The sequence below is a fragment of the Camarhynchus parvulus genome, chromosome 2 (assembly GCF_901933205.1).
Source record: "Camarhynchus parvulus chromosome 2, STF_HiC, whole genome shotgun sequence".
Lineage (NCBI taxonomy): Eukaryota > Metazoa > Chordata > Aves > Passeriformes > Thraupidae > Camarhynchus > Camarhynchus parvulus.
In genome coordinates, this window is record NC_044572.1 from 42,750,268 (window position 1) to 42,774,139 (window position 23,872).

Here is a 23,872-nt window from a genome sequence, read left to right on the forward strand (position 1 = left end):
TTTTAGTAGATCATTTCTCTTCAGCCAGCAACAACTTTATGGCACTACTGCAGGGGCAAACCAGGTATTTCTTTACACAGCACTTTAAAAATATATAAATAGTTTTACAATTATGCTTTATTATTTTGGAATTGTAATTTGTTAATAGATTGCTAGAGGTTTGATAAAAAAACAAGTCATCTTTGCTCTGCTTTGTACTCAGGCAACCCATCTACTTGCCATTCATTGAGTAATACTCCCAATATAAAAATAAAACAAGTATCTATCCAAACTGATTTGACTGCCTCTAACAACTACACCCACATGGCTAAGAAAGTGAAAAAACCCTAAAACTCAAACACAAACCAGCTGTAATCTACAACTGAGTTTGAAAAAAATTACAGCATTGAAAAAGCAGAAGGAAAGTTGTGTAGCTAATCCTCTATTTGGGCACTTCACACCTGAACTCAGCCACATCACCTTTTAGAAAACATCATCATAATGAGCTCTGAAGATGAACCATCACTATCCAAGCTAAGATATTATAGGAGCCCTGAGGTACTCATACACATGCAAAGTATGCCTTCCAATATTCACAACACAGGGGTGTAATTTTAAACTCATTCTTCCCAAAGGACAGACACAAGGAAACGGACAGCAAATTCTCAAGTCTGGCATCTTAGGCTACTTCAGTCATCCTTGCTGATGTAACAAAACACTGAGAAGAAAGAGAACAGCCTCACAGTGAAAGCAAAGCAGTTAAATGACCACAGAGAACCACATTTTACTACTGTCATTGTTCTTTACAATCTGGAGATTGTCCACCATTATCTCTCTGACATTTGCTTAATTGATGATGCTCTGATCTATTTGGTAGTGGCCACAGCATTTTCTTAAGAGAAGCAAGATTCTTTTTCCTCAAACTAGAACTTTTATCTGTATTCACACTGAAGAATAAAGGAGTGATACTCTTCATTCTACAATAAGTAAAATTTCTGATAGCTGCAGCAAATCAAGATTCAAAGTAACATAATTTTCAAGGGACTATCTAAAATTCTTGACAGCATGACAATCTAGTTTGTAAGTTTTCTGAAAGACTATCACCAGATTGGTCCAGATTTCATTGTAAAAAAATTAAGATTCTCAAAACACTGCTTATGTGTTCAGGCAATCTGCAGAAAGCACCTCTGAGGAGACTTTTCTTTTGCTGCATATGAAAAACTTCACATCTCTTAGTGCATGCTATGACAGTTTCTATTTTAGCAGTACAGAACAACTGCATTTAGGTTATACTCAGTACAACTTAGGAAGAACCCATCCTTCAATTTCGCGTCAAATTCAACACTCAAAGACAAATACATCTGTATTTTAATAAGACATGGGATCCTCCCCTTTCTGCATTGAGTCTTATAAGTGCCCTAACTATATTTCAACTCAAGAAATTGTACATATACCTATATTTCAGGGAAAAAAATTCCAGGAGAGTCATAACTAAGCTTCATTTTTTTTACCAGAGAATAACCCTTATGGAATATGCTAGCATTGGTATAAAAAAAGACTGTAATCTACTAATATTGACAGTATTCCAGATGCTCAAGTTACTTCCCACACCTAAAAACTCCACCTTCAACTTTTAAAAACATAATGAAAATGCAGTATAAATCAATCTGACATAAGGACTAATTATGGGAGCCCAACTAGGAAGTGTTTTGGAATATCACTAGTTTTAAAAGCCATTTACAGTTAAAATGTTATTAAATAATTCCTTTATATAAATGACACTTTGTATGTAAAGCCAAACAAATCGTAACAGCTTGCTTCTCCTTGCCATTATTCTTAGGTGAATTTATTATAAGTTACTAGAAGACACGCAAAGTGCATGCCAGATGAGAACTCTGTATTTATAGCACACTAAGTCAGTCAGCAAACAGAATCTGCTAAAAATATCCCTGATGGTATGCAGCACACCCTCCCTTTGGGGACTGGGCACAGGCTGTGGTGGTCTGATTTTGAGACAGAGCAGACTAGCGAGAAAACACCCAGCTAGATCAGTTCCTGAAGACAACCGAGTGGTAACAGCCAAATCCCACACAGCACTCTCGTGTGTTCTGTTTGGCAGGCAGGCAGACACCTCGAGCCCTATGAGATTTTCCTGCATGCTTCCTGATCTCTCCAGGTCAATACTACTCAATTTCCATGCAGAAAATAGAAGCATGTCCTTGAGTGAAAGGGAGAACCAGCCTCATTCGTTCTATGGCTTGCCCTCCCATTTTTGTAAGCACCAGGGATTTGAAGCCTACCAAACAACAGAGGTCAAAAGCCTCTGGATGCACACGGAGATATCCTCATGAAAGTCACGATGATCATTTACAAAGGAAAGGTAGTCTTGGCAACATAGGCACTTGTTTAGGAAATATCTATCCAGATAATAGACAACAAAAACCACTCTCCCAGATGCTTAAGATGTGCATTTCTGGTTTTACTCAAGTAGTTGTGGTTTTACACAAATTATTTTCTTTTGATTGGAAAGATGCATGTCTTCAAAGATGTACCAAAATAGAACTCAGAGCATTCAAGGATTTGTCACTTTCTTTTCACGGGTTAAACATCTGCAAGAACAACATGCTCCATTACCACAGTAAATGAACACAATCTGCTGAAATGACCATACACCTCTCCTGAAACAAATTAAGCCATTAATGGGCAGTAGACACACTGCAGAAAAATATTGAAAGTAATATAAAATTGGTTGCACACAAATAGCAAGAAAAACCTACCCCAAAATTTTCACAACTTTATTCAAAACTTAAAAGTTTCCTGCAAGGCTAAGAGAGCAATTCAAGAATGTTTGCATGATGAAGTTTTCCATGAGCAGCTGGCAAGAACAGGGGAGGAGAACTTACCCAAACAGATGCATAGGCAACGTGTTTTAAAAATAGTTTTGAATTTCTAGCAGTGACAAAAGGCTTTCTTTATGAGACAAAGAAATTACTTGGGAGGTTGGTGGAGACTAGCCTGCAATTATATGACAGAACATGAGGAGAGACACTGTCAGAATATCAGGCTTGCATAGGTATTCAGAAGACATTAAATAAGAGGAAGGCCCTTGTTTGAACTGGCACTGCAAAGGTTCAATCAGGTATTATCACTACCTTGATAGCCAAAAGAAATATTTATATATGCCATTACAATTAGACTGCTTCCCTTCCTGCAGACGGTTAACTATTTACATTTCTCCCACAAATGCAGTGCTGACATTTTTTATTATTTATCTTCTCCTAAACCCTTTTGTTGACCAAGCAGAAAGAGGGGAACAAAGAAAAAAAAAAAGCACTTAAAAAAAAAAGAGCCTTTCAAAGATCCCCTATCACTCATCTCAGCCTCTACTTCACTACCCCAAGCTACTCATCATCACAGAGACCTGTTTCCAGCTGAAGGAAATGAAAGATGACTCCCAGGGACTTCATGAGTGCCATCAGAAGACTCAAACAGTTCTTCTTTTAGCTCATTTTGTCCAAACACAACATTTGAGACTATAAGCACTCTCTTGACTGAGCTGAGCAGGTGGTTGGTGGTGTTGGACGTTTAGCTACTTTTTCTTGTCCCTGACTCAGGAGGGTTTACACCTTTGCTGCTAAACCAGGAGCTGTGTATTGCCCACTGAATGTACACAGGAACAGAGCAGCCCAACTAAACCCTGGAACAGTAAGACTCTGCATAGGGACTGGATTCTTCAAACCCATCGGTCAGAACAGACCTTCTAAAGCTCATTATCAATAGACTTATCCTTGGACTGCTCTCCTAGCACAATGGATTTTTCAATCTGTGTTTTGGTGAAGGGGATGCTAATGTGTTTACAAAATCCCCCTATGACTGTTCTCTCTCACTTTGGAGTCAACTCAATGACATAGCTGAACACATCTATTCCTGGCCCCCACCAGCCCAACAGTCCCATTACAAGGCACACTTCCCAACCTTTCTCCCAATTCAGGGGGCAAAGACCTCAGAGTGCCCCTTTAGCTTGCAAAATGGGAGCAGCATCAGGTCTGAAGTGTTTCAGAGTTTCATAATTTCTCAAAGCAATAGTACTTGTGCCATACTGGAAGAAAAGTGACCAAAAGGACAGTTGAACCTCAAAAACACATCCAAATGTATCATACAACTAAACAGATCTGATGGGAAACAAAACAAGATGTGGCCTTCTAGGCAGTTTGAGAGTCATCTAAAAAACTCTTCTGAGAATTCACATCATTCTTCTACTGTTATCTGCTTCCCACAATCCAACTAGGAATTTTGGTTATAACCTGAGGCTTTCATAAACTTTCATTTATAGAATGAAGAATTCATCCATTACTTGTACTATTATCACAACCAGATGCTACTATAATATACCTACAAGGTTCTACCCATGTTATGTACATTCAGTAGCTGGCGATAAATCCTGCACTGTAAAGCACTTAATAATAGAAGTCTGATCATTATTTGTCTTAAGAAGAACATAATAAACTTCCTTCTCCTAACAGAGTTGAACAGATGCAACCTTATCTCCAAATCATAACTCCCTATCTTGACATAGGCATGAAGGCTGTTAACAGCTGTATCTAACACTATAGATTTTTAAATATATCTGTAAAAACATCATATACAATACAAACTAAGATTCTGTATAATACTTGTAGTCTCTGTTCAGTCATCTTGAAAGAACTGATGTGAAAATTTTAATAACTCAATATGTTTGAGTTTCTGCTATCTTCAGCTGAATTTTTATATATTACTCCCTAAGAGACTCTTAATGACAAAACAAAACAGAACAAAAGAAAAAAACAGTTTAAAGACATTGTTGTCTTACAACAACATTCCCAAATTTGAACACCAGAAGGATACTTACACTAGGTGTTTTTGCCAAGAATTCTCCCAGTTATGACCACCCAGAAACAGGAACATAAACATGAAGAGGGTTCTAAGGAGCTGTCAGCACTTTAAGTGATGGAAGTAACACATCAACAGCTATCCAAAGCGAAGGCCACCCCAAAAGTCCATTTTTAGCTGAACCAATTGCATCACTGACAAAAACCAGCTACATTGTAACTACAGTGGTAGCTTTGCTGCAGTGCTCATGAGTATGTAATCTCTAAAAACACAGTGGAAAAACTAATGTGAATCTGGCCCCATGGTGCTTCTCAGGGCCAACTCTTCTACACAAAAGAGAAGGTAAGAATATTTACTTTGGGGCTGGAGGAGAGGGGAAGTCCCATTGACTGGGGAACAGAGCAGGGAAACTACTGGTCAAAATTCCTGATAAGTGTTATCACCTTAAAGGAAGCTGGAACTTGGCACTGTGTTGCAAGAAAGCTCTTGAATGTCACGCACAGGTTTGGCCTCTCTGGGAGTGCCCTAAGATCTTATGGAATTTGGGTCTCACTCTACTTAACGCCCTAAGCCTACTTCAGGCACGCTCACAGCACAAAGTTGAACACACATACATATAATATGTACTTTTGTGAGACCAAGGCCCTGATTATTGAGTGAACTGAACTCCCCCTGAGATGAGACCAGGCTACACAGCAGCATTTACTCCACTGTATGTTGTTCACAAAAGTGCCTTAGCCTGAGGTCAGATGGGAACACGAGACCTTCACAGCCAGGAAAGGCTGTTACTACTACAGCTCCTACTAAAGGAACACAGGCAGTAACTGAACATACTCGCCAATACATTAACATAACCTTTATATTCTCATTTAAATGGTGTAGTAACACGCTTAGTATAGATTTAAGCATGTTACATCAGAGGGTTAATATTTATACATTACTTCAGCATGCAAAACAGCTCAGTAAAAGTGACAATAGAGTGTAATTCACTAATGGCAAATTAATTACAGTAATTTAACAAATGCAACACCCACGTGGCACTGACTGACGCAGCCAAGCAGTATTCCTAAAAACATAAATAGCTGGAGATTCAGTTCAACTTACAGAAGGTATTATTGTTCTTTTTTTATTTTAATTTTCACAGAATTGCTATGCTAATCCTCACAATTAATTTTGGCAGTTTTCAGGACAAAAAGAAATAATTCAGCTAATTTGCAAGTTACAAAACAAGGGAGGGGACTTCAAGCACGCTCAAGATACACAAGATAAATGCCAGATACCACACCTAGACAAGCTAGAGCTAGTTACCATCAGGACAAAAACAATGCTCCAAGTTATTTTTCAGAATGCTGATGCTATTAATGTATGATCTCCAGTTGGGCTTCTTTTTCCAACCATGTACTTATTACAAGGAATCAAGAAAACATAAAAGCATGCAACTAGAAAAAGATGGCAAAACTGAGTGGGATGTGGAGTAATGTATCATCAACATCACAAAATATTTAAATTGAAAGAAAGAATAATGCTTCAAGTGAGGCCTTCTTCACAGGTGTTGCAGTATTATGATTAAGCAAGTTTTCATCCCACTAAGACACACTGTCTTTATGTGGTCACAAGACAGTCATGAATCTATTTGCTTCTTCACTAAAAACCTTACTGTATCTTGAAACTTGCCAGTTACACTCCTAACATATGGCAGTCCTTATTCATTAGTGAGTAGATGAAGACAGTGTACCCCTCCTGGCACTCCTCCTGCACTGGTAAAAGCAACCAGCTTTGCATCACTCCAAGGACAAAAATACAGTGTAGTACAGCAATTAAAAAATGAGTACATGCCATAGAAAAGTAAGATCAAATTCAGAGTTACTCTGAAGAGACCTTCCCGCATCTGAATATAGCTTCCTAGGTTATTAACCCTCATCACTTCGTTTACATTCAATCCACTCCCTCCTGGCACCAAGGCAAGTTGCAGTACAGCGTCTAAGCACTGAGGAGGAAAAAAAAGTTTCACCTTTGAGCAACAATTGGCTACACATTCTAATGATTCCCTTGTGCTTAGCACGAGCTGTACACTACTCCATGACAGCACATCCTTTCATCACTACAAGAAACACATGCACCTTCTTCACCCTCAAGATACTTTGCTGTAATGAGCATCCTTGCAACAAAGCACTCCTGTCCACCAGCTCGATACTATGAGAATAGTTATGTTTTCTTTCTTAGAGGAAAATATTATTTTATTATAATAGGGTTTGACAGCTTTCTGTTAATGTTCAACCACTGGGACGAGGCAGTTTTAGATATAGGAAGTAACAGCTATGCTGACTTGAGGTCACCAAGCCAGAAGCAGCAGGCCATGTGACAGAAACCTCGTGTACCCTGAGAGGGTCAGGCTGCACACAGCTCTGCTTTGGCTAAATGCTGGGTGAATTACAGAGAACCAGAAAGCCAACCTCCTACAAATGGTATTCACAAATGGATCAATAAGAATAAAGAAACGTAGAAATTTTACATTAGCCTCTTGTTTCAACCCCTTAAAAAAAAGCGTTGGGGTATTAAGTTTATAGGTACATATATTTATAAATATAAATATATATGTGTGTATTAAAAATGTCAGTTGTAGAATACATCCATTAAACAATAAAATTTGCGCATTGTTTGACCTATATGAACAGCCTTTAGAATGAGCAGTACTTAAAGGAGCCAGCAACTCTGAACGCAGCTGGCAACTAACAAGATGATTTCCAACTTCAAGGTAAAAAATACAGGCAGTAAAACGCTCGTCCTATACAGCCCAGTTAATCTCGGTAGCGCAAGACAGACAAAAAACCTACAACTTGCTCCACGTTTACTGTGCTTCTCCAAGGGCCTCAGCTCCCTGGTTATTTTAGAGTCTAGCCGAGTGTTTCTCCTGCCTCAAGAGCACATGTGCCCATCCTCAAGGCTACAGGGTGCCGGTGCTGCAAGCCCGTACTCCAGCGGCACGGGCAGCTAGCCGGCTCTGTTCACCTCTGAGAGGGTGCACCAACAAAGAAACTTACTTTAACTTCTGTTTTTCTGTACCGACTTTCTGAACAGAGAACTTAGAAAGAGGAACAAGCATCAGCCACACATTAATCAGTGCCTAAAGAGGGGTTTGGTCCGATTTTAGAATAAACGGCGGAGACACATGATCCAATTAAATTCTAATTATGTAAGTAGTAGGCAAGAGTATTTACACAGCCACTGATTACAGCTATTAGAGTCTAAAGTCGTCGGCCGGAGAGGCTCCGCTTCCTCCCTGCCGCCGGGCTCGTTTCATTTTTAACCTCCCCGTTCACAGCTCTCCTTACAGACAATAGGAGACGCCAGCCCGAGAGCCCCGTCTCCCAACTCGGACGCCAGCTTGGAGTGATGATTCACTATCCGTCCCACCTCGGAGCCGGGGAAAGACCCTGCACACCCCATTCCATCGCCCGCAACCCCGGCCGCGCAGCGCCGGGACAGGCAGCCAAACCCTCCCGCCCCGGCAGTGCCCCTTACCTCCGAACAGGTGCGGCGAAAGGTGCGCGGGCAGCGAGCCGATCACCAGCCGGGGCCCGCCGGAGGAGCCGCCGCCGCCGCCGCCGCCCCCCGCGGGCCGCTCCCGGCCGCCCTCCTCCGGGGTGCTGCTGACCGAGTCCTGCGAGCCGTAGGGGCCGCTGCTGTGGGGGATGTTGAAGGCGGACTGCGCCGCCCGGGCCCCGGAGGCCGTGGCCCCCCCTAAGGACCTGCTCCGGGGTGCCGACCCCGCGGCACTCCCCGCCGCCGCCGCCGCTCCTCCGGCCGCCGCGGCCGCCGCGCCGCCGGGAGCGGCGTGAGGCGCCGCCGCCAGGTGCGCGTAGCGCCCGCCGCCGCCTGCCGAGCGCCCGCCGGTCCCGTTAGCGCCGCCGCTGCTACTGCTGCTCGAGGAAGGCAGATCCCCGCCCGAGTACGCCCGGGTGCGGCCATTGGCGGCGGTGGGGCTGCTCTGCTTCGCGCCCATGGTCCCGCCGCCGCCTGGCGCTGCCCGGTGCCCTTCGCCGCCGCCGCCTTCCCCCGCGGCGCCCGGGAGTGGTGGCAGTCCTGCCCCGGCGGGGCGATCCGAGGCGCGGGTCGCGCCGGGGAGGGGGAGAGGGAGCGTCGGGGGAGGGGGACGGGTCGCTCGGTGGGTCGGTGTGGAGAGGGGAGAGCCGCCCGCCGGGATCCGGCTCAGCTGGCGGCCCCGGCGCGGCCGCTGCTGGCGGGTCTGGGGCGCCACCATGAGCTGCTCGGGACGGTGCTGGCTCCCGCCGCGCGGCCGCTCGGCCCCGCCGCCGCTGCTGCTGTGCCCGCCGCCGCCGCGACCGCCGCCGCCATCCTCCTCCTCGTCCGCCGCCGCTGAGCCCTGTGCGGGGCACCGGCGGCAGCAGCGCCGCCGAGGCCGCTCGCTCACCCGCGGCGCGCCGTGCCCGTGCCGAGGAGGCGGGAGGGGCGGTCGCCCCGGCGCAGCCGCTCCTCTACCGTGTCGCCATGCTGGGGGCGGCACCAGCGGGCGGGATGGGGAGCGGTTACGGCGGGCGGGGGCCGCCGCCTCGGCTCCCCCCGCGCCCAGCGGGAGACCGGCCCCCGGCGGCGGCGGTGGCGGCGCAACGGGCCGGGCCCGCCGGCTCGCCCCGCCTCCCCGCGCCGCTCCTCCCGCAAGGTGCGGGACAGCGCCAGGTGAGGCCCGCGTGGCCTCCGGCCGCGCTCCCCTCAGCAGGAGGGACAGTGCCCGCGGCGGGGCCGCCGGCGGGACGCAGCACGCACACACACGCGAGGGGAGCTCGCTGTGCCCTCGCCCGCAGGCGCGTCCCGCGGGCCGCCCGGGCAGCCGAGCAGAGCCAGACCGCCCGAGCCCCGGCAGGTGAAGGAGAGGAGCGGCCCGGCGGAGCGGGCAGGGCCCTCCAGGGGTGGCGGAGCGGCGGTGCCCTCCTGTGCCCCCCTGCCGCGCCGCTGCTCGGCTCTCCGCCCCTGCGGCTCCAGCAAACGCCCGGATGCCCGACCTCGGCGCCTGGGGCGGCTCCCGGCCGCCCGGCTGGGCTCGGCTCGGCGGGACTCCGGGGGAAGGGGCTGCGTGCTCCCCTTGGGAGCTCTCCCGGGTCCGCGACGTCCGACCCTAACGTTGGCTGTGAGTGTGTGTCCTCCGAGAACCTGGATGTACCAGGAGATATATGGACATATCGGGAAGCAGGACTAGAAGGACGAAAATCTCTGACATCTTTGGTTCACAGGTGATACAGGAAAATCCTGTATACCTCAGTCACTCACTGAAAGTCACGGTTTTTTTTACACGAGGATTAACTAAGCTCTAAATTTTATCCCAGTGAATAATACCCGTGTGGATAGCAGGCTCAGTTTAATCATAACAAGACATTCAGAGACATAAAACTATTTTATACCTTGTTTGATACTGAGTGTCACATACATTGAATTTATATAAACATGATTCCTACAGTCGGTCATCTGAGGAAAACTGCTTGTTTTATGGATTTTTGTCTGCTCTAAAATAGACTGTCACCATGAAGCAGTGCATCAGGACTCTCCATCATAATGTCTCAGTAGGGATTCCATCTACATTCTTTCCTATGTCACAGTGGCACAGTATCCAAGCTATGTTATAATTAATACTATAAAACTGATCCAAACCTTAATTGAAATACAAAGCATTATGAAGCATAACAGTTACACTCGTGGCATCTTTGATGCTCCTTCTCAGATGTGAAAGGCCTCCTGTTCCACCTCCTTTCACCATGGCTCTTACAACTGCATGTGGCATCACATTCTGGCATCACTGCAGCTCACAGCTGGGTCTGCAAGAAGAGGTGCCATCGTTGGGGGTGGCACAGGAGGGTACTAGCCCTAACTCATCCTTCTAACACCACTTTTCTGGATAGCTGAGACACTCTGTGAATACTCTGAACCCCATTTAGAGCATGCTGGTGTAAACTGTTTGCCCATTTCAGCGAGAGGCAGTGATTCCACAGCTGTCTCATGAAGAGTCTTTTGTGTGCTGGGTGTTGGGCAGACAGCTGGGGTCGATAATCTGCCGTCCCAAGCTATGTCATCCCCACTTGTGAATTATAAGCTACAGTCTCTGCTGGCAGTGGTAGATACTCGAAAGTAGATCAATCAGGAGCGCTCTCTAGTTCAATTCCCTGCAGAAAGAAAATCAGCATGGATATGCTGTCTGCTCTGCCACCACTGGTTACTTTTTAAATCCTTGTCCAGCTTTGGCCAAATCTCTCAGAGACATTAACAGTATAGAAAATAAGTGGTTATGTAGAAGACAGAGATTCTAATGTTCCCACAGAAAGGAAAGCTACCATAGGAATTCCTCTCCTGCTAGATTCCAGGAATCTGCTTGGGCAAAGGATGTTGCAAACATGACTCATAATTTCTGCTGCTCACAGAATGCCTGTGGCATGTTGAGCCCTTTTGGAGCAGGGTTACAGGGAGCATGCTCAGAGTTTTATGGAGTTTTTAAAATTTCCACTACTGAGTGTTAGTAGAGCTGTTCAGCTGCTAGAATAAACAGCACTTTGAAAATAGTACATTGCTACACAGTATCACAGCACTTTCTGTATTTTTTTACAGTGGATTTAAGAATTGAGCAGGTATTAAATACAGATCATATTTGACTGTGAATAATATTTTATTCAATTTAAGATTAAATTATGAAGCCTGTGGTGGAAAAAAAGCCCTACAAAAAAGACATCCAGTTATTCAGTCTTACAGTCAGAAAGTTACATTTAACATCATATGATATTTCACAGAAAAGAAATCACAACAACAGGACAGCCTGCGTTCCCTTCTCAGAGAGCATGACTGCTCCCAGTACAATGTGATTTTCTTTTTTTCTTTTTTTTTCTTTTTTCTTTTTTTTGGTAGGTTTCAGTTTTTGTTTTGCATCTAGGACATATTTGCAGCTCTCTCACTATCAAGTGTGAGTCTAAACACGGCACATCTCTCAAATAACACCTACATCTTCAGGAAAAGAAGTGTGCCACACCTTTGAGCCAGTTTTCTCCCCTCAATTCTTCCTGATCTCTCTGAAAAAATGAATAGAAATTTTTCTAGATATGAAAATTTGCTTTATATAAGCAACAGTACAGTTAGGTTTTCAAGCTAACATTTCTTCTAACAAATGTCTATTAGCTGTCCAGTCTTGTAGAGGCAAGTATCTGGCCCTGTAACCTACACCCATTTGTTCATTACTACACTCCAGAAGTAGCTTGCATAAAAACTTTGTAAATTACAAAAGAAAGTCACTAGTGATGAGAGGAAGCATTGCAGAGAGAAAGTAGAATATCTTGCTGCTGGCCATACTTCTACAGATTTCAAGAACTCAGTGGAAAAGCAGATAGTTATATAAAAATTAACTTCTATAGGTCCATATGGGTGAATGCTGCTTTTGTTCCTGTAAAAACATATCTAGGGAATCGTAGTCATACTTAAATAAGCACTATTTGTTCCTTGTCCAGGATAGTGGGAAAAAAACTGGTTTAGACAGGCAAATATACTCACTGTTCTTTGTTATAAGCTGCATACCTCCTGTTCAGTTCTGGTTGCACCACTTTGTCTATCAGCACATGAAAATAATGAACTTGATTCTTGACCAGTTTCCTTGAACATACCAGGTGACAGGTGTGCCCTAAGAATACAAAATTAGGTGTAAATTCATAATAGTGCACATTTTGGAAAATGTGTGCTGATAAATGGAACAGGGGCCTGCATTTTACTTGGCAGTGAGCTATGCAGACAGATAATTTCCCCTCTCCCCTCCTGCCCACTTCTTTGATGGCTTTTAAAGGGACACTGAAACAAGGATTTAAGCAAGGTTTCATTACTGACAGAAGCATCTGACCCTGAACTAATAAAGCCAGCCAGAGTTTCATTCTGCTCAGAACCAATCAGACACTCTATTCTAAAGGAGAAAGATTTGAAAAGTGGCATACCCTCATAACATACAGCTTAATTTTATAATAACTAGTGTGGGCTTCTAAAACCTTCTAAAAGGTTTAGCCAACTTGATTTTCTGAGCAGGTACCAGGCTAGAACTGCACATTGTGATTGGAAGAGGTCAGTGCAGTTTTTACATTACTGTGTATTTCATCTGTTTGAAAGAAATAGCTCTGCACACCACTTCTGCACAGATAACTGAAAATAGAGACTTCACTTCTGATGTGTTCAGTTGCTCATAGGGAAAGCAAAATAGCGCTGTTTTATATTCCTGAAATAAGACATGTAAAATGTACATGCCTTACATCTGCACCTAGAGTAGGCCATCCAGCAGATGAGGCTGTTTTATGTTCACATCTGTGCACTGAGCTAAATAGGTCCCATATAATCCCTCTCAGTGTGACTACAAACAATACATAAAGCTATTGTAGGAATCCCTTTAGATAGGTTTTGGTGTCAGTGATGCTCCAGCTGGTGTCTGGTGTTTTAATAGATGCAGGAGACCCCATTATCCAGATTTAGATTTTTATTTGCATTAAATAACTCTTTACACATATTGATGTTAATCATAGGAAGATCTGGCCACATGTTTGCACTGACACATGAAAAACAGTTCTGGAAGATGTAGAGATCAATCTTCATGGAATAAAAAGCCAAGCTGCTTGTCAAACTCAAGGTTTGATTTCTAAAATTGTTTTGTAAATGTGTGGTGTTGCTCACAAGGGTAAGGAGGTTCACCCTTGCTTTATAAAAATTCTGTTTAAAGCCTTCTATCTTTTGTTTAAAGGTTATGCTTTTCTGACGTTTCTATCACACTGCAAACAATATTGTTTGTATTGTGCTGTATTTTGTACTCTAGAGTTGCCTGTAGAGAAAACTGATGTTCACAAAGAAGATAACTTAATCTTGAAAATAAACTGACATTTTGACTGGACTTATTGATTGACCATTTTGTACAGGAAGAAATACTGGGAAATATGGCAATACTTGACAAAATGGCAATTTGTGCTGTGCACTTCATTACCACATGCTGTAAAGTATTACTTTAGGAAATATACTTCAGTCCAAGATTTCTCATAGGAAAGGGTATTCACCCTAATAGTTACTATGCTGTCCTACACTCACAGTTGTATTATCATAGCCACTGAGTACTTATTAGGTAACCAGAGGCAATACCAAACGCTATTCAAATGAATTTACCTTTTTGCTATGTGATCAGGCCAGTACTGTTACTGGTTCTGCCATAAACTGTATTAGTTTTACTTGTTGGTGGGGTTTTTGTTGTTACCAGCTTGGCATTAATCACCTCTCTGGGTGGTTTCCTGATCTTTCATGCAGTTACAGCCCCACCCCCAACCCTCATTTTTTTACATGCTTAAGAAACAAGAGAAGACAAATAGCTGCTTAGGCTATGGGCATTTCCACACTGGAGGAATCTGCACCATTTCATCAATGAAGTGTCATGGGTGTATGTTTATGTGGGCAAGGCATGATGCACGCATCTGTGGGCATGCCAGTCCGGGGTAGAAAGCTGACATATAAAGGGGCCATCCAGCTCATTTCTCTGTTTCTGTGACTTCCGAGAGGGGGTGGAGGACAAACTAACCGATGGGAAGCATGTTTACTCTCTCTTGTTTTCAGATCTCATGTCAGCACCCAGCAATGCCTGCTGAGTGTGGATTTGGGAGTAGGGGGAGGAGAATTGATCACCTTAAACTCCCTTTACTTGGGCAGGGGGAAATAATGGCAGTCTTTTGAGGTATATCCCTGAATTACACTAATTTGTTTTTCAGTGCAGGGAGGGACCACAAAATCCTTCCACGCCTAAAAAGGCAGTTGGCTTAACAGAGAACTTTATCTAGAGCAGTTAATTATGGTTAATAATAAGGAACACACTTCAAGTCATGACACAGTGAGAATTACACAGGTAAATCAGTCTTCAGAAGCTGATTGCAGGAAAAGCTCTTTTACAGGATACATCTTTCATTATTGATACTAATTCTTTGAATGCCAGACATCTAGAGAAAGAGGTAAGTATATGGAAAACAGTATTACAGAAAAATAACAGCAAAAAACGTAGGAATGAGAGCAGGTGGTAAAGCCACGTGATATTAGATTTGCCAAGTACAATCTGTATTCTCTCAGGTTCTCTATTATCTGCCAAATATTACCTTAACTTCTCAGAGCCCAGAAGAAAAAATGCCTTTGTCCTTATTTTTTGCACAGTAGTTGCTAATATTTTATATGAATTATTAATTAATATTCTACAGCCTACTACTTGCAGTCTGATACTGATAAGCCTAATAATGAGAAACAAAAACACATAGGAATGTTAAGCACAGCTGTCACATGTGGGCAGTCACATGTGTCACGGTGACTTTGTGCAGCAGGAGTCAAAGGGACAGCAAAAACCATCAAGTCCAATAAAAGCTAGGCACACTAATGCATGTATCAGGATAATACTTCATTAGCTGATGCTTAGTGAAGAACACAAAGGCATGTGAGTGGATTTTTCTGAAGGCCTGGATCACAGCTACAGCGGTACCGGGTCAGGAGGATGTCAGAGAGCTCGGTGCTCTCTGCCAAAAACGTTTTCTGCCCCGGCTCCTGTGCATCACGCCTGCTGGAAAGCAAGCAGGAGGGTGGTGTAAAAGGCTCCATCTGTCATGTTGGCTCACATCCACTCCACAGAAGCCAAAACCCATGAATGTAAGAGATGAGAAATCAGAATTGTGAACCCACTTCCTCCTCTCTCTGCTTTGCCTTTCCCCAGTTTGTACTTCCCCAGGAGCAAGAGGAGCTGTGTCTTGTTCTAGATTGCTGCCTGCAAAATGAGGCGAGTCAGGGTTCATCCATCTTCCTCAGCCTTCCCGTAACAACATAGGGAATGAGAGACTTAAATTTCTTAAAGAAGCAAATGTTTTCTGAAGAGTGGTAGAAACCAGTCATTTCATCCCTTCTGAAAGCCAACATACACTTCCTGGCTGGTTGTTCTGCCCCGAGCTGGTTTCAGTTCAATATTCAGAAAATGCCAGGCAAATAGTAAATCAAGTGCAAGTTAGAACAGTCCTTGCAGCTGCCTTGGTGTAGCAAAACACTTCCAGATGATGCAGTATCTTTCTAGGCAGTAGGAAAGCAAAGACTCAGTCTTGTCAGTAGGTTCTTGCTGAGATGAGTACTCTTAGTTGCAGGATTAACCATCCCCATGGATCACCTGTGCAATGCTTTCTTAGCAGGGCCACAAATTATCGAGATAATTCAGAACCATTTATTTATTATTTTCTAAACAAAGCTTTTCCTCTGGACCCATGGTAACTGCTCTTTAACTCAGTCATGATATGATCACAATTTAGATAGGGTCCTGTTACAGCTGTATTAATCCCAGTCAAGGACAGAAAGCAGTTCTACACTTTCCACGTGGAGTTTAAGCAGCAAAAAAAGACCTGTTTTGTAGAAAGCATATAATGAGGCTGGAGAGGCTTGGATTCATTCTGGATAGCAATTATTCCTCTGTTGTTAAAGAAAACTTACAGAGCAGTCTGGTATTGCAAGTCCACACTGACATCTAGTGCTGAAAAAATTGCACTAGCCAGTGGGGAAACAAAGAAGGGAAAAGGTGTTGGGTTAGGAATGAAAAATCTAAAAATTTTTCTAAAGCATCCCTCCTGCTTTATGAAAATGCCTGGTTGTTTGTGAGTCTGTTCTGTGGGCAGGAGCTGCTCTGTCTCCGTGAACTTGGGTGCTGAGGGAGGATCTCTTGGGGAAATACATGGGATGCTGGGTCTGACAGACAACATAGCAAGCCCTGGCTGCTCCTGAAAACTGTTCTTGAGGTCAGGAGGAATTTTGAGTTGTGACTTACTTTAAGTTTGTTTTGTAGCCACTGCTACTGTAGGACTTGGTCCAGATCAGCATAACTGATAGAGAACTGCTGCCAGTGGCCCAGTAATTTTGATGTTATAAACAAAGACTTCACAAGATTGAAATGTTCTCACCTTCCATCCCGAGAAGAGAATTTCCTGGTACTTTGGAAAGATTCCCTCTCTAAGCTGTTTCTAGGGAAGAGGGGCTTTTTTTTATTTTTCAGTGGCTTTTAGTTCTCAATGTTCTCTTACCTCCCACTTCAATACAAAACATTCTCATCATTTTTAGGCACACACAAAAATTTGCACTTTACAATATTTGACTGTACCTTTAAGGGCAAGCAAAGATTGTAAAACAAAATATTTGTGATTTTTTTATTGTAATTTCTACCTTCCGTGGGGAAGTAAAAAGTAATAATAATATACGGAATAATTAATGTTTTTCAGTGTCTTAGCTGCCAACACAGCTCCTTCCCTGTCACCAGGGAAATGGTGAGATTAAAACCATGTGCTCTGTGTGCTTCAGAAGTGAAATATGCATGTCAGTGTTGTATAAATCATCAAAGGAGACGAGCGAAAGGACAGATCCAAAGCCACCAAGATCAATGGACTTTTTTTTCCCCATTAAATCCCATGAGCTTTGGATCAGGTCCTGGCGGATGTCAGAGCTCTACCAACCCCACAGAGAAACTGTAGTCCAAATGCTGGTGTGCTGTTTGGCAAGCCACAGCTGTGAGGTTGGCAGATGTATCCTTCATGGAGAGAATCCTGGTGTTGTTGAGCAGGATTTCACAGAGGGACCCGGCACAGGGGAGTTCTTGTTTCTCTGCATGGAGGCAAAGCAGGGCCTGCCCTACCAGGGGTTGCTGTTTTTTGAAGGCATCCTGTTCCTTCAGACACACACCAGCAAGCTGCATCTCCTGGTACTGCCTGGGGAGCAGCTCTTTCCTCCTCCTCCTTCACAGCACAGCAAGCAACAACTGGCAGGATTTAGCCCTTACTGCCTTGCCAGTGTGAAAGCCTCAGAAGAAAATGTGGCTTTTGTCCTGTACATAGTACCCTTCCTCCCCTTATAATCAGAATCAGCCCAGGTGCTCAGACATAATTTCTTCTGTCAGTTTTTGCAATTTTTTATTTTTTCTGGGAAATAATGATACAGAAGTGAGCATGTTGTCACATCTAGGCTGCATTTTTTTTGCCCCTGTGTCTTGTAATCAACAACAGTATGCAGATTTTAGAAATGTTTTCAGACTTTTGTGTCTGGGCTGGGCAGATTGGGATGTGCACGGAGGATTGGCAGACCCAATTAGACAGTAAATAGTGTAAGTAGCTGTCAAAAAATAAGGCTAAAGCAGGAGAAAGCATGTGGCATCTCTCACTAGATAAGCAAGAATGATTGGCATATTCAGTCAGAAACAGTCATTTTCTGATTTAATGGGGGCTTAAGACAAATTGTCTTGCAGCTGAGACCATGCAAATCAATCATTAAAATGTCAGGTTGGAGTCCGATGTCAGTTAAAATTCCCTTAATATCAGTAGAATTGCACCAAATTTATCCATCCAAATTTATAGCATGTGAAAATTGACCCATAATTATTATTAGGAGCAAAAGCATGCAAAACTGTATCACATGTCTAGAATTTCCTTGAAATAAAATTAATAGAATAGTAAAGCCAAGAATATATAACAGACTAGAGTAGAAAAGAAAAAGAAGGAAAAAGAACAGGAACAGGAAGAGGTAAAGGAAGAGGAGAGGAAAGGGATGATGGAAAGAGGAAAGAAAAAAGGGAATGAGAATGAAAGACTGAAAGAAATGCCAAGAAAAGAATGCAATAAATGTCCCTGAGGAAATTTAAAAACGTGGGGAAAATTCCAAATGTATATTAATAACATTGAATTAAATCACTTCAACATTACTGTCATCATGTCATGTTCATATTCATCCTTTCCCTTTTTGCTCCCGAGAAAACCCAAAGGAAACCCATGAAATCTGGTGGCAGCAATTCATTCAAGAAGGTGCCACTATCATTTTAAAGGTGACTAGTTTGCAGAGCGTACTTGGTGCAGTGATTGAGCCTCCAGTACAAACACAGTCAGCTGACATGAGTTCCTAAGCCTTTAGGAACATTCAGGGTGTGTGGAAATCAATGTTTTTTCAGTGTGGTACTAGGCAATAACAGATCCATTCCCAGCTGAGAGCACTGGCTTGCTTTGTGCAGAGCACAATCTGTTTGAATTTCAAATATTTGGGGGGAGGCAGCGAGTTAGGTTGAATTGTAATAATTTAGTTTAATATTAAAACCCCTACTTGGTCCTTTGCCTTCTGCTTAGGAGTGGGGTTCAGTGGAGGGAACACTCCTGTTCATACAAACAGGGTGACTTGGGTGGGGCTACACCCACGACCCAGGTCACAGAGCTTCCATGGGGCCTCCCAGTGACTCGGGACTTCCACAAGTCCCAGTCTGGGGTGAAACAACAACTTTTGTAAAGTAGTAGATTGGTTTTAAAGCAGTAGCTGCCCAGAAGACAGGAATGACAGAGTTTTGGCAGTGTGCAGACCATGCAGCAGCAGATCAAGCTGGGGCAGCTGACACGAGTACCAACCTTGCCTCATCATGCTGCCCTTATCTCAGAGGCTGCCATCCTTGCCTGGAGCTGACAGAAGGATACAGACAGCTTGATGTCTTAGAGGAAAGCAAAAAATATGTCAGTCAGGAGCAGTGGCAGCTCAGGAGCAGCTGTGTGACCCACCAACACCCTCCCCTGCAAGGCTGGGAGAAGGGCTGGGACAGCCCTGCTTTAATCCATTGCCACACACAAGTTAATATCCCAATTCTTTGGAATTTGGCCATGAACAGCTTCTAATTCAAGCTGGCTGTCTTCAGCAACAAAGAAAAATGTAAATGCACTGTGACACTTATGCAGTGTGGTGTGAGACAGGGACAACAGAGGAAAAGAATGCTTTAGAAAATACAGTAAGATCCCTAGAATTGAGGAAGCTCAGGAGCATTTTTTTTAGCTCCTTCATTATAATCGGAGTAATTCTCATTGCCTTTGTCTGAAAATGGTTCTTTCCAGAATCCTTTTAGACTTCAGACTTCATTTAAAATTATATTTGATGATCTGATAGTTTGCTCTGTCTGACAGTATTACAGAGCAGGTTTCAATAGCTGTAACCCACCTGAACTGATGGGCCTCTACTAATAGTGTTCAAACCAGGGCTTTGGTTCAGGTCCCTATTTGCAGTGGAGGCTGAAGGAGAAATGTTAATGCAATTCCATTATTATGAAGGGCATTTTGCAAAGGGAAGAGAAAAAGTCAAGCTGAATAAGGATGAGGATGTTAAAAATTATTTAAAATACATTGTTAAATCAAAAATTATTTACATGAAAGATATCTTCCCAGTGGAAGAAAACTGGAAAGATTCTTTCCAGTTTCTTCTGGGAAAAATATTTTCCCAGAAGAAAAGGAACAAAAGGAAAGGGGGTACAATGCTTGAAGAGCAGCAGCATAGGTCAGAAGAAAACTTGTCCTTGTTTTTCAGCTATCTGGCTTAATTATTTGGACAACTTATAAGTCAGTCTAATCTCTAGCTGATTCCATTCCTCCCTTTCTATTCCCTACCTCTTTATCATTTTGTCAGGATAAAACACATTACAAATTGCAAGAAACTCAAACAGTAAGTAAAAGCATGTTAATAAGCACACAAGGTCAATACACTTTGTAGTATATCCTGATATAAGAAGAGCTTTGGAAACACTGAACTTTTAGGGAACTCATGGGTATCCAATTTATGCAAATGCCAGTCACAAAAAACCCATGTCATTAATGCTCACCTGCTAAGGAGAGCCATGGAGCACAGAACATGCAATAAGTATTTCTGCAAAAATACCTTGTAAGTTTGTATACAGCAGGATATCTCTGAAAAAATTAGTCAGAGAAATACATTGTCATGTAGAGATTGTAGCAGCCTGAGAAGCCACTTTTGAATTCACTTGGTGATTTATAGATATGACCTGTACTAGGGGAAAATAGATAATTTTTTTTCTGATCATCTGCTGACATAAACCAAATGTATTTACTGTCAATGCTGCACAATTAATCACAAAATCCCAGAAATCAGATTGTACAGAATCTACTGGTTTTTGTTAATATTGCTGTCTGGTACATATTAGGGCTTTCTCAGGTAAAAAATAAATTCTTATTAAAAAGTCTTGTGGGCATCAAAACAGAAGTAATGAGACAAGAATTAGCTGGGAGTCCAGAGGCAAATGGAGTGGGGAGATCTATATAGAACAACTCCTTAATAAAGAGTAGGTGAAAACTCATGAGAAAGGAGGAGGATGCCAAATGGAAACAGCTTTGCCTATGGCCTGAATAGTCTTTTATCCCATTTTAGAGAGGTAGGGTGAAACATTGTCAAGGCTGATCTGTCCCACAGGCAGGCAGTAAAGAATTTGGTCTGTCTCTTTATTAGTTCACTAACTGAGCTGACTGCCAATTCAGACCACTGGCAGAAGTTTAATTATCATCCCTGTTGTTTCCATTAAAAACTGCTGTTCCTTGGTGGTTTATCACTTCAGTTTTTAAAGCCTTTCTGTGCTTGGTTTGGTCACAGAGGCAGCAGAGCAAGATTGATTTAGAAACAGATTTAACCAGACTGGTGCTGAAATTGTGGTTAAACTAGCCTGACATACTTCTTCACCTCTTTCTGTAACACACATGCTAAAAAACCTGTCCTTGTATTTACCAGAATTAAACATAACTGGAATTACATCAATAGTCTTCACAGAAAAATCTCACTAAGACATCTCTTTGGCAGGCATATGATTAATCTGGAGTCTCTCAATGAGACTACAGCCATGGCTCACATCCAAGCTCCAGGTCAATTGATCAACATTTGAAGAAATCCTGAATTAGATTCCAAATTTAGTTTTTCACAGAGCTCAGAAGATCTTTTCCCTATCCTCCTCTTCCAGACTGGGGATACGCCAGTCTCTCAGTTCTATTGGTTAATAAAGATCTGAAAGCATAGCTGTTACTGAGAGGCTTATATGTGTTTCACATACCAGCAAATATGCCTGAAAAGTGAGAACCTGAAAGGACATAAAGCAGATTTCTGTAGACAGTATTGCCTTATGCTGGTTTTCAAAGAAACATGGTGGATTTTAAGGGTTTTTTTTCCCCTCCATAAATCAAAGAGGTTATAGAAAGGGTGATTTGGTCCTCTTCTTCTCCACAGCAGACTGTGCTTTTGAAGGCCTTTCAGAGTACTTGCTAAAAAAAGGGCTTATTACCTACCTGTTCAGGTCTTTAGAGGGCAAGAATATATTATTTTGGCAGGTGTAATTATATGGTTACAAATCCGGCATGCTGTGTGGCTGTTGGTGTAGGTAGACATTATAAAATGCTTCCAGAAAATCTTTTGATAGTGGCAAGAAAAGAGCTGGAATTGATGAACCAGTTTTTCCCAGGCCACATTGTTCAGCTCTAGCCCCTCAGGATCTGTCTGCACTCTGGGTCTAATTCAAGTGAGCAGCAGACCCAGCCAGAGCCTGTGCAGCCATACTGCAGGGCTGCATTCTCATCCCATGACCCATCTCCATCCTAGTGCCTTCCAATGAGAGAGGAGGGCAGGAAAACAGAGGTGGAAGAACTGCACAAGCACTTTGGTTATCATTTGTGTTTGGTGTCAGAGCTGCTGTGGGTGTATCTCAGCCTTATGCTAACCCAAGCTGTTCAGTCATTTGTTTCCAATGAATCTCAGGCCAGGACTGGAAAACCCTCATTTTAAATGGTTTTCTTGCAAAATGGTGCTCCCTGTGTTGCCACTGTGACTGTTGAGAACAGAGAGATTTAGAGTTCTAACCCAGCCTAGTGCAGTGCAAAGGAAACACTTGGATGAGCTGGTGTGTATTTGTGGTCACATTTGGACATAGCATCCAGCTAGGGCCGTGAGTGAATCCTCAGGGATCACAGAATATGTAAAGGGTTCTGTGAACCCTCAGGAATCACAGAATCACAGAATATGCAGAGTTGGAAGGGACCTACAAGGATCATCAAGTCCAACTCCTGTCCCTGTACAGGACACCCTAGCAATCCCAGCATGTCCCTGAGAGTGTTGTCGAAACACTCCTTGATCTCTGGCAGGCCTGGGGACATGACCACTGCCCTGGGGAGTCTGTCCCAGTGTCCAACCACCCTCTGAAGTGGTTGTGCCCTCAGTACTGACAAGATGTAGACAGAGAGATGTACAAGATGTACATTGCCATTTCTCCTGGCAATACAAACTTATCAACAGCTGGCTGTGATGGTCCTGTAGCTGTATGAGGGTTTGACCCCAAAGGCACATGTGGCTCTTCCCACTCTGATCTGTTTTCTGCAAACCTGTAAGGGCAGTTGGAGGGTCACAGGCTCTGCCTCAATATCTTCTTCCTCCTGAAAGCCCCCGTCCAGAAATGCGGGATTTAAACAGCCCAGGCAAGGAGCTCCCCAGTTTCTGGACTATGGACAGCTCTTTAATTAACCCCATTTGTGACCTGACCTCTCTTTGCTGTCAGATCTGTTTTCACTTTTTATTTCCTCCCAAACGTGACCCTGATATTTACAACTTCAGAAGTGTAAGTTTAAGCAACTTCAGGAAATTTAGAGATTAGCAGCCTTGATGGAGAAGTGTGTAACTTCGAGCAGAGAGGGAACATATCCCAAATGGCCTGAGGAAATCAATCTCTTTCTTCCTTACAATCTCTTGTCTTGAATGTGTGACATCCCATCTCATGTTCATCCAGGAGTGTGTTCTCACCAGGCAATACTTTTTTTTCTATATTGTGTTACCATTCACATACCAATAAAGCTACAGAATTAATATATTCATATAAAAGAGACTTTTCACAGTGTTCCTTATATACTATTTTCACTAAGCACGAGGTCAGATTATATTTCACCAAAAGCACTTTAAAGCCAGGCTTGGTTTTCAGTTTTGAACACCCGAGTTACCCAGCATTTTCCTCTCCTACCTAAAGCAAATTTTGTTAATTGAGACTCTTCTTGCTTGACACAAACCTCCAAACACCATTTATGTGGGGTGAGTGGCCTCTGAGCCGCACGCGCACAGATGTCTCATACACCGATGTCTCATCTTTCAACATTTAGCCTGGACCAGGGCTACAGACACACCGGGGATC

General features: G+C 43.3%; 1 protein-coding gene across 1 annotated transcript in view; it reads right to left on the bottom strand.

Moving 5' to 3' along the window:
- ZNRF2 (zinc and ring finger 2) overlaps positions 1 to 9,445 on the bottom strand; it is a 53,786-nt gene extending 44,341 nt beyond the window's left edge. The window contains exon 1 of the mRNA XM_030968137.1: positions 8,371 to 9,445. Within this exon, the coding sequence (XP_030823997.1) occupies positions 8,371 to 9,109 (739 nt within the window). The 5' untranslated portion in view covers positions 9,110 to 9,445. The remainder of the gene's footprint in view (positions 1 to 8,370) is intronic.
- Between the last annotated feature and the right edge of the window lie 14,427 nt (positions 9,446 to 23,872).